This window comes from Dermacentor variabilis, chromosome 8, assembly GCF_050947875.1.
Source record: "Dermacentor variabilis isolate Ectoservices chromosome 8, ASM5094787v1, whole genome shotgun sequence".
Taxonomy (NCBI): Eukaryota; Metazoa; Arthropoda; class Arachnida; order Ixodida; family Ixodidae; genus Dermacentor; species Dermacentor variabilis.
Window position 1 is genome coordinate 16,458,697 of NC_134575.1, and position 14,871 is coordinate 16,473,567.

Sequence of the window (14,871 nt, forward strand, 5' to 3'; positions counted from 1 at the left end):
TTGGCGGTTCGTTTCCTGACAGTTCGGTTTTCCACTGAGCCACGAGTACGATGCTTCAAAGCAGTACAAAAGCGGCTCTAGTGAATGCGTTGTTGCCTTAGAAACGAGCTGTTTCTAAGGCTCAGGCGTGCGTCGCTTGCTCAGGCGCGCATTTCGTTGCCGCGCCGAACGCTGCGTTGCTCGACGCTCACCGCGTCCAATGCGGGGCGCGTAGTCGCTGCGCCGTAGCCCATTGTCTTACACCCCTTGGCGGGTCGACGGGAACGCTGTCGCGTTCCACTCTTGAAGGCGAAGCAGAGTAACGCATGAGTTGTTTCTTCGTCTAGCCGAACCAAATATAGCCAAGCAACAGCAGTTCACCAGGCTAAACAGTGGTTCAACAACTAAAATAAAGGCTAGTATGCTTCGCATCCTGGGCTTAACCTTAGCTAAGCCACAGCCATTTTTTTTCTGTAAACTCAAAATTCATCTTTAATGACGGGTTCCCACACGTCAAGGATGAGGGTACCGCTCCTACTGAAAAATATTGTGACACGCTGACGAAGAAGATGTTGTCAGAAGGAGATGTTAACGTTTTACTGTTCATACCTCCGGCCAGGCACTCTTTCTCATGCATTTTACATCTTGCCCAAAAAAATTTTGCAACTGATGCTAATCGCCTGAGTATGCACATTAAATGATAAGTTGGACTGCCAGATTCAGCAAAATGTTCGTATTTCAATGGTTATGCGAACGTTTCGCTTGAGTTAACAGCTTACACAGGTTCTGCTCTCCTATAGTTACTTCTATGATGTCATTACCGAAACATATCACATCTCTTAATCTACCGATTTAAGAGTGGTAAGAGCAACAGCAAAAATGTACCGAAGTGCTGCACAATAAAGTCTGCTCTTCTGGGGGCACATTAAAAATTGATAATTTTCTTCACTGCTTGGGGGAAAATGTTATGGTTTTCAACAAAAAAAAAACTGCGTTCCGCGCACTGTTATTTGTTTGTATTTATTTCATTATTTGAGGTCATTATTCTCACATCAATGTCAGCCGCGTGGATACGCTCAACAATAACATGCCACACTTACTGAGTCCAACTTTGAGGAAGCAGTTCTGCGTGTCCATTGGGTACTTTTGAAGTTCCATCAAGCAATCCACTTGAAAGAGATACCTAGATGAAATAAATTAAAATAATGAGGGAAACGTGCGTACAGTTATTCTGCAGGAGATAATCACATGCCGGAAGGAGAGACAGCAACATTTAGAAGGAGGTAAAATACGCTGTTCTTTACATCTTTCAATTCAACGTCCCGCTGCCTTGATTCGAGCTTTCACGCAACTTTTTAAAGTTAACTCGTACCAACTCGCCCAGCTCACGGTAATCACCAGCGTCGCAACATTACGTGTCAAGAGACTAGACTTACTGGAGGAGCACAAAAAACTTGCAATTGAAACGATCATCATGCAAGAGACTTGTGCCGATAGCCTTCTAACGTATGCTCTCTCTCTCTCTCTCTCTCTCTCTATATATATATATATATATATATATATATATATATATATATATATGTGTGTGTGTTAGTGATGGTTCTTTTTTATTACTAACAGGTCTGAACACAACCACTCATAGCGAACCATTAGGGACGAGTAAATCATAATACTTTATCGGGACCCGTCCCCCGCCCTTAAGTTGAAAATGTCAATGCTACTTCTGTGTTTGTGGAAGATTGTTAGACAACCCCTGCAGAAACTCGGAGATTATGCAAGCGGTGCGAGCTGGAACTCGTTTTGGCGGGAACCGCTCTTTGGTAGGTCTTCTCGGCAATGCAGGCATGCAAGGCGCGTAGCGGCGTGGCATGACAGGCAATCCTTCTCCCGGAGGAGATCTTAAAAAAAAAATTAATTCTGTGGTTTTGCGTGGCAGTGACGCAATTTGATTACGAGGCACGCCGTAATGGGAGATTCCGAATCAATTTGGACCACCTGGGTTTATTTAACGCGCACCTATACCTAAGTACAGCAGCGTTTTTCACATTACGCCTCCTCCCCCCCTCCTGGCGCCTCGTGGAAATGCGGCCGCCGCTGTCGGAATCGCACCCGCGACATCAAGCTCAACAGAGCAGCGCGATAGCCAGAAAGATACCACTGCGGATCAGGACATACATAATGAAAGAGCATTACTTTCGTGGCCGCTGTGCTAAAAGGAAACTCGGCCGCAGCTGTTTTGTTGCACTTGCAAGTGTAAAGTCGACACTGCCCGCTTTCAACGGCGTGCATATGTGTCGCGGGAATTGCGGTACTTTGCCCCCCTTTTTTGACAGAGGGGGGGGGGGAGGTGCCAACCTTGCCACGCCATCGAATACGCCTATGGAGCGCGTCCAGGCAAACTAGGAGGCGCGCGCCGTTTTATCCCTCATGCTACGTCAGCGGGGCTCAGCCGGTAGACGGCGCCACCATACATCCTCACGCCCAATGGGGTGACTGTGGCTCCAAGCATCGTGCTGAGAGATGTGTGGCACGATTTGTTGACCTTACCGGGACTCAGAAAGAGCGAAGGAAGAAATGGAAGGAACAGGAAGAAAGAGAAAACATTGGGAGGGGAGGGGGGGTTCATTTTTTTTTCATGCGACAATAGGGCCTTACAGCACGCCGATAGAAGAAACCTTAAATTTGAAGCCACTTGCCTGGAGGACCGGTACAGGTGTCCCGTGTCCAGAACCTTGACGAACGTGTTGGGCACCGAGTGTTCGAACAGGTAACCGTTCTTGGAGTTGACGAATATGAGGTCGGGCTTCCACAGGGCGGCGCGCACTTCGTCGGGAAGCACTCGGGACGCGTGTCGCTTTGGAATTCCGGTGCTGTTGGCGGAGGAGGCGCCGCCTGCCGACGATGCGATGTCGTCCAGGAAGCGACTCAGGTTCAGTCGGTCGTCGCGCCAAAGGTCGACCACGAACATATGTATACGGAACGCCTGCGACAGACACCCAGCCGCACGTCGACAGTTTAACAAAGACGACATTATACGTGCTATTTGGATTTTCTGTTTCATGCAGCCTAGCCTCAAGATACTTGGAGTGCGCATGCCGTTTGAACTTTATTTTGTTTTCCAACCTCGCGCTTCAATGCGACACTACGTCATCCACTGTTTATGTAAGTTTAATTATTTTCTGCGTCCATCCAACATTTTCCCTTTCGAGTAATGCTCGTCTCTCATGGAACAGTAGGCCGTATATAAGCGAAGTTGAGTAGCAGGATGCACTTGCTTCTGACCTCTCCCCCTTATACCCCAGCTAATATCAAGGTAAATTTTAATGTACGAATAGCTTTCGCATTCGCTTGTTCTGATTTTATAATTTATTTGTCTCACGCGAATATCAGCCGAACATTGGTTTGTTGTTCATTTTAACCAATTCAGCAGCTGCGAAATGATGAAATCTATCCTTAAATTGATTGTTAAAATCATGGAATTGAATGTGCCAGTGCTGTGTGGCGGGCCATGACGGACGCCATCGTGGAATACTACTAGTTGACGTTTATTACCAGTGTTTTTTTTTAACGTGCACCAAAGGCATCGTATCCGCCGCGGTGGCCTAGCGGCTATGGTGTTGCGCTGTTAAGCACCAGGTCGCGCGATCAAATTCCGGCCGCGGCGGCTGCACTTCGATGGGGGCGAAATGCAAAAACGGCAGTGGTCCCGTGCATTGAGGGCACGTTAAAGATCCCCTGGTGGTCAGAATTAGTCCGCAGTCCGCCACTATGTCGCCCTCGTAATAAAATCGTTGTTTTGACACGTAAAACCCTAGAATTAAATTCCAATGCGTCCTGCATGAGCATCTCATACATGGCACGCCAGAAGAGAGCGAGCATGAAGCCACCAGCCTCCTCGGCTCGCCCTTGCATGTTCGCCCTTCGCCCTGGCACCCGCAACCTCCTTGACCCTTGACCTCAAAACAGGGTGCGCCGGCCCGCGCACGCGCTCGGCAGCGTGGGTTCGATCATGTGACCTCCGACATTGGGCGCGCGGGATGACGGCCCGCATCAAGCCACCTGCCTTCTCTGCTCTCCTTCGGGTGCCCCTCTTGAACCTACCACGATCACGTGACCACCAACACACAGTGCGCAGGTCGCGCATGCGCCTTGCGCTCGGGACGACACGGCGGCGGCGACGCTGCGGCTAGGCCGGATAACCGTTATTGCAAACAAACTTCAAGTCACGTGGAAGAGTTACGTGGCAGGGGAGTGTTTTAGTCTGTCTGTGCACATACGTATATCCCTTCACGGAATAACGGACTAATGGAGACTGGACAGCAGTAACGACGGCGGAAGCGACGTTTTGTGACGCTGTGTCCAAACACAACGAATTAGGAGCGCCTTTGCCTTACATTAGCCTTCTCGTCAAAGGAGAGTAACGAAAAATAATAATTGCACGACACCGATTGCGTCACTGCCTAAGTTTTACACCGCCAGCTAGGTGAGTATGGTTGGCCACTGCAAAAGCGAGTTTATTTCTTGTCCATAAACGTAATACTCTGTGCGGAATAGGGAAGGGGGGGGGGGGGGGGTTACCAGATGCGTGGACGGCAGTAGCAACGCTTGTAGTGCCGTCTCGTGACACTTCATCCAACTACAACCCCTTTGAAATGTTTTTGTTAGAATTACTGTATATGCTACCAAAAGTAGCATATACTGTAGTTACTACTGTATACCGTATACTGTATACATATACATATACATACATGCATACATATACATATGTATATACATACACATACATATACTGTAGTTAGTGTATATGCTACCTTTGGTAGCATATACAGTGACTATAGTTTTTGTGTAGCATAGGCGTTCTTGTCGAGGAGAAATTATGAATGGTTGTCCATAAACTTAATACTCTATGCGGAATGTGGGATTACCAGATGCGTGGACGGCAGTAGCAACGCTGGTAGTGCCATCTCGTGACACTTCATCCAACTACAACGCCTTTGAAATGCTTTTGTTTTTGAAATGTTTTTACTGTATATGCTACTTTGGTACCGTATACAGTAACTCTAGTATTTGCGTATCATGAGCGTTCTTGTCGAAGACAAATTATGAATAGATTTCACATTGAAAATGTTTTGTCGCTACCGGCAGTTGACACCAGCAGTTCAGTAGAATACGGTCACTACAATAATAGCTATGAGTACTGTCTGGTTCAACCCTGCCCGATAAGAAGACGCCACCAACGCGGCTGCACGGATACCAATCTAATTAATTGGATGATAATAGTAATCATCCTCAGCATCATTATCACCATTTCGCGCGTACATCTCCTCGATATTCCGTGAAGGCTTGCACGTTATGCGGAGAAGTCGAAGCTCTCTGATAGCTGCCAAATTATCATGCGAAAAAGTACGAACGCCGGTTATCTCGTACTTACCATGTTCTCTTCGCTGATATCATCGATATCCATGACCTGGAAGGACACATAAATTTGTACTGGACCGCCTGCGAGAGGAAGGAAGGAGACCACAAGTCCTCGTTATCGGTTTTGGTCGTACAGTCGGGTGCTTACAATTTTTTTCACTGACTAGATCATAAATTCAAGAATCCATGATTGCAATCGGATCAACTAATATGTCAGTTACATCGCACTGCGATCAGTTGATTTATCTGAGTAAAGTGTGCGCGACGTGAAGTAAATACTATCTCAACGATGCACTGCGGGCCTTGTTTATTCTTTGCCGATTTTTTCCCCAAGTATGTCTGGCAACTTTGGTTGGTAATATAAAATCACAGAACAATAAAAGAACAAAAAAAAACACAGGTCGTTGAATTTTCGTGTATGTTGTGCGAAATAATACGATATGTCGTGGTAATGAGAGGACAAGAAACCGATTCGGTTTCCGCTCCAGGGTTTCTTGCGGCACTCCTAACGATACAAAGACGCTGCCCTTTACACGCAACTTGCCTGCTGTAATCACACGCCAAAACAAGCAGAGCACAAGAGAACAAAAAAAAAAAGAAAGAAAAAAACTTACGGGTGGTGTTGTGCGGGAAAGCACAAAGGCATTGCAGGCGTCGTTCTGCTTCGAAACACGGTTGCTAGGCGGATGCCTATAACGACCGGGTGGTGTGCGTGGCCGTCTATGGGAGCGAACTTCACAGGCTGTCACTCAGGGAATGCGTTTGCGAAATGCGAATTGCGGCGTGGGCACTCCATTAGGGTTGTAAGACGGCTCTCTTTCTTCTGCACTACTCACTTTATTGCTTTCTAGTTTCCCCCATAGGTGGCACTTGAGGGGTTGCCAAACTTGGCAGCGCTATTTGCGCTTTCCAATAAAAACCAAGTGAAGTCCCCGCGCTCTTCTGGAACATAAACTTCGTTCAAAAGCGTTGTTTGAATTGCCAATGAATTGCGACATCGATCGGTTAAAACGCGAAGCGCCGTAAGCAAGCATGGTGCAATTTCCGGTCCTTGTGATGCCAAGTTCAGCCATATTCGCCTTTTTCGATGCAATGTATTCCGATTCGCTTCAAACGGTTCAAACAAAATACTATCGGGAGAAAAGAACGATTCAATAAAATCTGGAGGGGTTTGCTTGGCGGCTGTTTTAATCAGCCCCTCAGCATCGGCTGCCTCAATTGTCTAAACATGCTATCCGTATAGCCAGCGGATTCGGTAACCGTGGTTATTCGATAATTCTTAACTAGCAGACGCAAGCCCCTTTTCATACGCTAAAAGGTACTTATCGTACTCATTAAAAAGTGTCCGGTACACTGATAGTGCGAGAACTTATTATTGCGAGAGCAATTATACGGACACTCAAGGCGCATTTCTGCGTCGCCGTCAGGTTCCGTATAAAGTCCAAGGGCGATAAAATCGTCGCCGCGCGTCGTGTGCTGTATGTGCGAGTCAAAGCGTGCGAGGGTGAGCCGGCGATCGCGGCTCAATCTCGCGCACGCAAGCGAGGGAAGCGGGGAGGAAGCGCGCCGTCTGCCGTCGCGCGCAACGATCCATGGAGAGACGCAGCACGAAGGTCAAATCAATTCGCTCGCTGCTGCTGCCGCCCTTCCTCACTCCAGCGCTTTGACAGCGAGTTTCCGCTGTCATCGAGTGAGATGGGTTCATGTTTGCTTGTGCGCGTGTGACACCGTGCTAGTTAATTTAGTTAGTATATCTATGTTTACAAGTTTATACGGCCGATAAATTTACTATCCTTACTTTGTGTAGCTAGCTGCCCGATAATTTGCTATCGCGATGCTAGCCCTTCGACGAGAAAGTGCGACTTTATTTTTTGTGTGCAGCACGAATTGCGGCCGTTTATTCCGGGTTCACTAACCACCCTAAGACAAGTCCCCTTTTCGTATGCTGGTGGCGTAGCGATCAACTGCCTGCTACTTGACTGCGTTGCGAAGTACCGTAGACCGTAGAATGTGTATTATTTCTGCACGTACAGTCTACATTAGGTCCTTTAATGTAGATCTGTAGGCACGCGGTGTTCCCTATTTATATTCTTGTAGGCCATTTCGCCAAACTAAATTTGTGGTCAATAACACGATGCTTTCACTGCTGTTGTGATAATAATGCAATTTAACAGAGTCTGAGAGCAGGTCAGGGGCCCCGTTAGTACATTTTACCGTGCCTCGTTTGGCAGAGATATGCGCATATGTATGTCCAAATATGCATAATGCATTCGTGCGTGCAAGTACATTTGTATCTAATCATTCTTCTTCTGACAATATAAGTACTACAACTAGTAGTAGTAGTACTATACCATGGAAAGCCACAAGCCAAAGGGATAAACCCGCAGGTTATATCTATGAGTACTGGAACGTATCCATAGAAATAGTGAGCGCTAAATTCCCATTGCAATGCGTAGGCATTCTTTAGAAAGTACTAAGCAAAATCTGTCCGTCACACGAAAAGTGTAAGGCCTTGAATCTGGAAAGAAATGCGTAATTTTCAAAGTTAAGACAGTTAATCGTTATAATAGTGTAAATGTAGACGATTGCTATTGATTAAACGATAAGAAACAACTGAAAAAAAAAGAAAAATTGATTAGAAAAAAAAATCGTTCTCGTCAGGGTGCCTTTAAAGCTAACTCTTTAGCAGTACAGGTTTATCTGCAGAGAAGCCTGCTTTAAGGCTGCTGAGCATAAAAATAGGAATAACTGATCGGCACATGTAATAATAATAATAATAATAATAATAATAATAATAATAATAATAATAATAATAATAAATGATTGGTTGCATTAAAAAAACTGGTGATGTCGCCATCACCGCATCAAGGTCTTAACAAAAAATGAAAAATAGAAAATGAAAAAAATGGTAGAACAGCTATGGTGAAACCACGTGTGACGGCGTTCCGGCTTAGTTCATACGATCGCTTTCAAGAGGCCATGCAGCTTCTTTGCAGCTCAGCTCCACACTGTTCAGTACGCGCATTTCAGTCTTTAGCGCCGGAAAAGTGATGGGTAGACATGCAGAAGCCAGGAAAAGCAAGTAAGCAAAAGCGAAGTAACATCCGATTCAAAGATTGCTTACACATTAGTAGACAATTCTCAGAATTTCTGTAGCACTCATTTTTTCCAGATCTGCACCTTCAAAGTTCGAGGCTATAATAATAAAAAAATCGTGAGCCATTCCACTCCGCGAAGGTGGGTGACCAGCACAGGATACCGAGGTGACACAGAATTTTGAACAAAGGTACGTACTCATTTACCGATATATATATATATATATATATATATATATATATATATATATATATATAAAGTTCGCGTGGGTGACGAGACCTCCACGACGGGAGAGCGGAAGGAAAGCAGATACACAAGCGCGTGGAACGCCGACAAAGAGAGGACGTTGGGAACGTAGACGTGGCCGACGCGGGTCAAAGTGCAGTATCTGTAGCAGAACTGCTAGTTGGGCGAGTTGGTACGAATTCATAGTAAAATATTTTGCGCGCACAATAGACAAAGACACAGTGAAGGGGGGACACACTGAAGGGGACACACACTGAAGGGGTCCCCCCTTCACTGTGTCCTTGTCTATTGTGCGCGCAAAATATTTTACTATGAATGCAGTATCTGTTTTTATTAGCTTAATGTCTGACACGCGCTCTATTTGGACCCAAGATATAAAACGTATTTTTGCAAGTTGGTGGTGTGCTTGAAGCCTGTTTCACCTCTTCCGCGGATCGGCCTGGTACTTCACTATCGCCGTGACCAGCCCACAGTTCTTGCGCACGCAGGACGAAATTGCACGGAACTCTAGCCATAAACAGCTTCGCTGTAAACCGACACTCGTGCGCGCTTGAAGGAACAATTTCCAGACAGGAGGTACCTGTTGCCGATGTAGGCGCCTCGGAACCATGGTAGTTGGGCGGCACTACTTCGTCCAGGATGGGATTCGATCGGCACCTGGTAAAAAACGACATAGCCAATAAGAACCTATAAAATATAGGTGCTACCGGGGACTGATCCTTACTAGAGGGCACACTAAAACGCCAAGGATGACATGCCCGCCTTTGAAAAAAAAAAAAAAGGAAGGCCGCCATCGGAACTATGGCCAGCCTCTTTGAGGTGTGCTTCACCTGGTTGGTGGCATTCCATAGAGCGTCCTCTATCTATCAACCCTGTGCTTCTGGGACTACGAAGGGAACTGCGCGTCCGGTAGGGACATTTTAGGGGACGTGCGTGCCCATAGGGACGTTTAGGGGCCGTGCACGATATGGACTTTGCTTATAATTTTACTCAGAGCACGGTTTATCTATTACCGTGTGCATCTGGGACTCTGACAGGCACTGTACGTTCCCGTAGGGACGTTTAGGAGACGTACACGATAACGACTTAACTTGGTTTATCATTTTACTTGGAGCACGCTTTATCTATCACCCTGTGCGTGTGGAACTCTGACAGGCACTGTACGTCCCTGTAGGAATGTTTAGGGGACGTACGCGATAACGACTTGGTTTATCATTTTACTCAGAGCGCGCTTTGTCTATCACCTCGTGCATCGCACAGAATATGTACGACCGACAGGGACGCGCAGCCTCTATTGTCCTATGGGAACGTTCCATTCAAGGCGTCCGATACAGTGTATTTCATGTAGCGGACCAAGAAGGACTCACGGGGCCTCGCTGACAGCCACGCAAACGTTGTCGTAGGCCGCCGCCGCGGGGAGTGCGCACGCCAGCAGCGACAGCCTCAGCAGCCACGAGGCGACGAGGTACGACAGGCGGCAGCAGGTCGGGGAAGAAGCGGCGGACAAGATGGCGCCGGGCGTCCGGACGTCTCCGGTGTTGGTGCGCCGTTGGCGTTCGGGGCGTGGCCGCCTCGGGCGGCTGTGGGACGTCACCAGACGCGCCAGGGCGGTACGCGCGTCGGCAGCGCGCGCCGCAACCTCATGGCGGCCGCCTGCTCGAGCACGCCGCACGTCGTCGTAGCAGTCACCAGCCGCGGGCCACGCCGCGTCAACGTTTCATCCGGCCCTGTCGTTCGGCGACCGCGCCCCACTGGGCTGTTGACGTGGCTGCTATAACCAGGGCTGGTCGGCCCACTGCCGAATTTATCTGCAAAGAAGCCACTGCGTTCGTTGCGGCGAGAGAAATGCAGAAAGCAAACAGTTTTCCTAAAGGTGTCGTGCATGCGTAACGTTCAATGTGCGATAAAAAAGACAACACTCACAGATTGGACAGCTTTTCGCAAAGAGCGAGCGGATGACTCCTCAACCAGTATTACGGATCTCGAGCAGTGGGTACGAGAGCTCCAACAAGACGTAGCCAGACATTCAAAACAGATCACACTCACCACAGACATACCGGCCGTAGACCCGCACCTTCTTCATCTCTGGGAAGCACGTCGAGGCCTTGTTAGGAGATGGAAGCGCCAAAAACATAATCGTAAATTGAAACTACGTATAGCGAAACTCACGGCAACCGCGGAATGTTATGCTGAGGAGCTCACCCGTCACAACTGGCGACAACTATGCAACAAGTTGCAGGGTAATCTTAGCACGGCCAAAACATGGTCGCTGCTACGCCATCTTCTTGACCCCACACAAAGCAAGGCAATTAGCCAGCAAACAATTCAACGTATCCGGCACAACCATCCGGGTTCTGATGACGAAATCCTGGAGGAGTTGCGGGCGCGGTACATAGGCGATTTCGAACCCGCACAAGGACAACCTCCAACCTACAGCGGGAGCGACAATTACGACCTCGACAAGCCGATCACCATCACTGAGGTGCAACAAGCACTCCATGCACTCACACGAAACACCACCCCAGGCAAGGACAAAATAAATAACAAGCTCCTACGCAATCTGGATGATGGCACCATTCAATCTCTTACTGACCTCTTTAATCATCACTGGGCAGCGGGTACGCTACCAGCAGACTGGAAGCACCCGGACATCATACTCATTCCGAAGCCAGGCAAACTCTCCAGCTTAGAAAATATGAGACCAATCTCACTGACCTCATGCCTAGGCAAGCTTCTGGAACATGTCATTCTGAACCGGCTTCAACCTTACCTAGAATCCAGCGACCTCTTTCCCGAAACAATGTTCGGGTTCCGGCCCCACCTTTCTACCCACGACATCCTTCTTCAGCTGAAGGAACAAGTCCTTGAACACATCTCACCGCACAACACCGGAGCGATTTTAGCACTCGATCTCAAAGGCGCTTTTGACAATGTGGCTCACCATACCATCCTTACAAACCTAAGCCTCACGAACTGTGGTCGTAATACTTACAATTATATACGCGCCTTTCTAAGCAACCGCACGGCCACAATAGGCATTGGCTCACTCAGAACCCCGACGTTACCTACTCGCAACAAAGGAACCCCCCAAGGTGCCGTTCTATCACCCACCCTTTTCAATATTGCTATGATGAAATTACCTGAGAAACTCAACGCAATACCAGGAATCAGGCATGCAATATACGCCGATGACATCACTATCTGGACCACCAGTGGTTCCGAAGGAGAGAAACAAGACGCCCTTCAACAAGCGACCGACGCCGTCCAGCAATATGCAAAAACAAGTGGTCTCCGGTGCTCCCCCGAGAAGTCGGAACTATTAGTCGTTCGACAGAAATCACGAAGAAAACTCACTGAACTACCCCAAATCACACTCACCCTCGACGACAAAGAAATACCCACAGTAAACCGCGTCCGCATTCTCGGACTCCACATACAACAGGACGGCGGAGGCGCATACACTATCCAACGTCTCAAGCAGACCACCTTCCAAATCATGCGAATGGTCAGCCGTATCACCACCAAACAATACGGACTGAAAGAAGACGACATAATACAGCTCGTCCGGGCCCTGATAATCAGCCGCATTGCCTACGCTGCCCCGTACTTGCCCCTCACTCCCAAGGAACTTGATCAATTAGACGTACTTCTTCGGAAAGCCTACAAGCTAGCGCTCGGCCTACCACCAGGAACAGCGACACTCAAGCTTGAAGCCCTAGGACTCCATAATACTATAAGAGAAATTATAGACGCCCACCTCACAAGCCAACGAGAACGACTAGCCCTCACACCAACAGGAAGGACAGTCCTAGCGCGCCTAGGCTACCCCACACACGGCAAAGGCCACGAACAAGCAATTCATCTGGCCCCCAACTTCCGGGAACACATCAAGGTAGCCCCTATCCCCAGAAGCATGCACCCGGAACATCATGCCGATCGTCGCCAAGCTCGCGCAAAAACTCTACAGACAAAATATGGCAGTCTCCCCACCACACTATACACAGATGCCGCGCAGTACCCCCAAAAGGCAGCCATGACGGCCAGCGTTGTCGACTGTAACCTACAAGAGGTGGTCTCGATGACGGTCCGCACTGCCAGCGCCCTCGTAGCGGAGGAGACAGCCATCGCCTTGGCCATCACCTCTAGTCCGACCAACGAGTACGTCACAATCATTACTGACTCCCAGGCAGCTTGCCGTAGCTACGCGAGAGGCAGAATATCTTCAATCGCCCACCGACTCCTCAAACAAGCCTCCCAATTCCCGGACGTTGAAATAGTGTGGACTCCAGGACACGAGTCCCTCCGTGGAAATCAGCGTGCGCACGCTGTAGCCCGAGTTCATGCCTCCCGGGCGCCACAAGAGAGGGATACGGCCGCCTCCATGGAGCCCGTACCATTACAATACAACGCCATACTACAACACCACAGATTGAACAGACGACAATACCCGCCTCCACACAAGACCCTCTCACGTGAAGACGCCGTAACATGGCGACAACTACAAACCAACACATACCCCCATCTAAGCAGAGTACACGCAATACACCCTACACTATATTCATACAAATGTCCCCTTTGTAATGATTACGCCTCCCTATATCACACCACATGGGCGTGCCCCAACGTGAAGGCGGCCCCGCAAATACCCAACCCCACACCCGAGCAGTGGGAGGCCGTGCTGACTAGTTCGGACCCTCGTAACCAGCAGCAACTGGTGCGGCGGGCCCGGGAGACAGCAAGAGCCGCAGGAGCCCTGGACTAAGGGCGCCTCCCGCACAAGCAGAAAGACACCTGCTTGTCCTTTCTTTTTAATAAATGTTTCTCCTCCTCCTCCTCCTTCCTAAAGGTACTACGCGCGAAACAGATTATTGTCAGTCGGATTCCTATCCACTTTTGATTAGAGGTTCAGCTCCTGTTTTTCTTTTATTTTTAATGTCATGAATAGTGATTGCTTTGTATGAGATTAGTTTTCTATGACTGGGGGGGGGGGGGGGCGCCCTGCTCGTTCACCCGTGATTGTGTAGCACCGTCTGGCGGTCGTACTATTGGATACACTTTCTGTACACGCACAATGTTTACTCATTGTAGAAAGTAGCATAAAAGAAATAAAGGGGGGGGGGGGAGAAGTGGCTAAGAGGGAAAACCTCTGCCCCTTCGAATCCGCGGGTGCACTGCAAATTTGTTTTTGCCTTTGTTTCTTTTCTTGTTTTGATTTTTGTATAACGAATTCCCAAAGCACATTGCGATTCCTGCGGCAGATTGTGGCGTACGCGACGTGCTCCTTGCCGGAAACTTGTAATTCTGATGCCGCGTACAATTCTCTATAACTCGCTAACTGGCATCTTGGCAGTAACAATAAAAATGAAAAGCTAGCTAATTACGTTTGATTAACTGGATGAGTGGCACTGACTAAAGGGTATTGGAGGTTTCTCAAAGGCACTTGATGGTATTCGCATAGAATGATCCGTCTTTTTTTAAACCTCGCTGCGTTATAGCCTGGCACACTCTGTGCACAAAAACCCCATTGCAACAACGCTTCGCGTTCAGCAGTTGCTGCGATTGTGCACAACTCTCTCGCTTAGACGCTGGTGTTCGTAAATTATTCTACGATAGACAAAGAGCCGTCGGCACACAAATTGTTCGCCAACGATCGCTCCTCAATCACGGAACAAACCGCTTAGCTTCGGTAATCTTGAAGGAACCAGCGTTTTGAACATTACGTGGCTGATGGCCTGCCGTTCAGTAGGGTCAGTCGATCCTTCAATGTGCTTTAACAAACAAGGCGAGTGTCTATATGCCTCAGTCACGCATACGTAACCGTCGTCTGTCAATACGTTTCCTGCTATTCTTTGCTTATCACGTTGCGATCATCGAATGTTGTCCGAAGGCAGAGCCAGAAATCACGCATTACGTTTGAACATATAGTCAAGTAAAGTTATGTGGACAACGCGTTCCGTGTACTGAACGCTTTGACAAGAGCCGCAACAAATCTGGCAAGAGGCATAGTATAGTTTAAAAAAAAAAATGTAATAACCAACCATCTAAAAGTGCCCTAAGTTTTCTATAGCGCAGGCTACACTGCACGTCGCATGCTTTGCCAGAAAGCCCCGCCGTGAGGCACACGGCGACTCA

General features: G+C 48.3%; 1 protein-coding gene and 1 pseudogene across 1 annotated transcript in view; one reads left to right on the forward strand and one right to left on the reverse strand.

The window, feature by feature from the left end:
* LOC142589709 (gamma-aminobutyric acid receptor subunit beta-like) overlaps window positions 1-10,442 on the reverse strand; it is a 43,951-nt gene extending 33,509 nt beyond the window's left edge. The window contains exons 1-5 of the mRNA XM_075701258.1: window positions 10,107-10,442; window positions 9,320-9,396; window positions 5,411-5,478; window positions 2,676-2,962; window positions 1,080-1,162 (exon numbers count right to left, since the gene is read on the reverse strand). Of these exons, the coding sequence (XP_075557373.1) occupies window positions 1,080-1,162; window positions 2,676-2,962; window positions 5,411-5,443 (403 nt within the window). The 5' untranslated portion in view covers window positions 5,444-5,478; window positions 9,320-9,396; window positions 10,107-10,442. The remainder of the gene's footprint in view (window positions 1-1,079; window positions 1,163-2,675; window positions 2,963-5,410; window positions 5,479-9,319; window positions 9,397-10,106) is intronic.
* On the forward strand, window positions 9,004-9,215 carry LOC142591779 (U2 spliceosomal RNA; annotated as a pseudogene).
* Window positions 10,443-14,871: the final 4,429 nt, after the last annotated feature.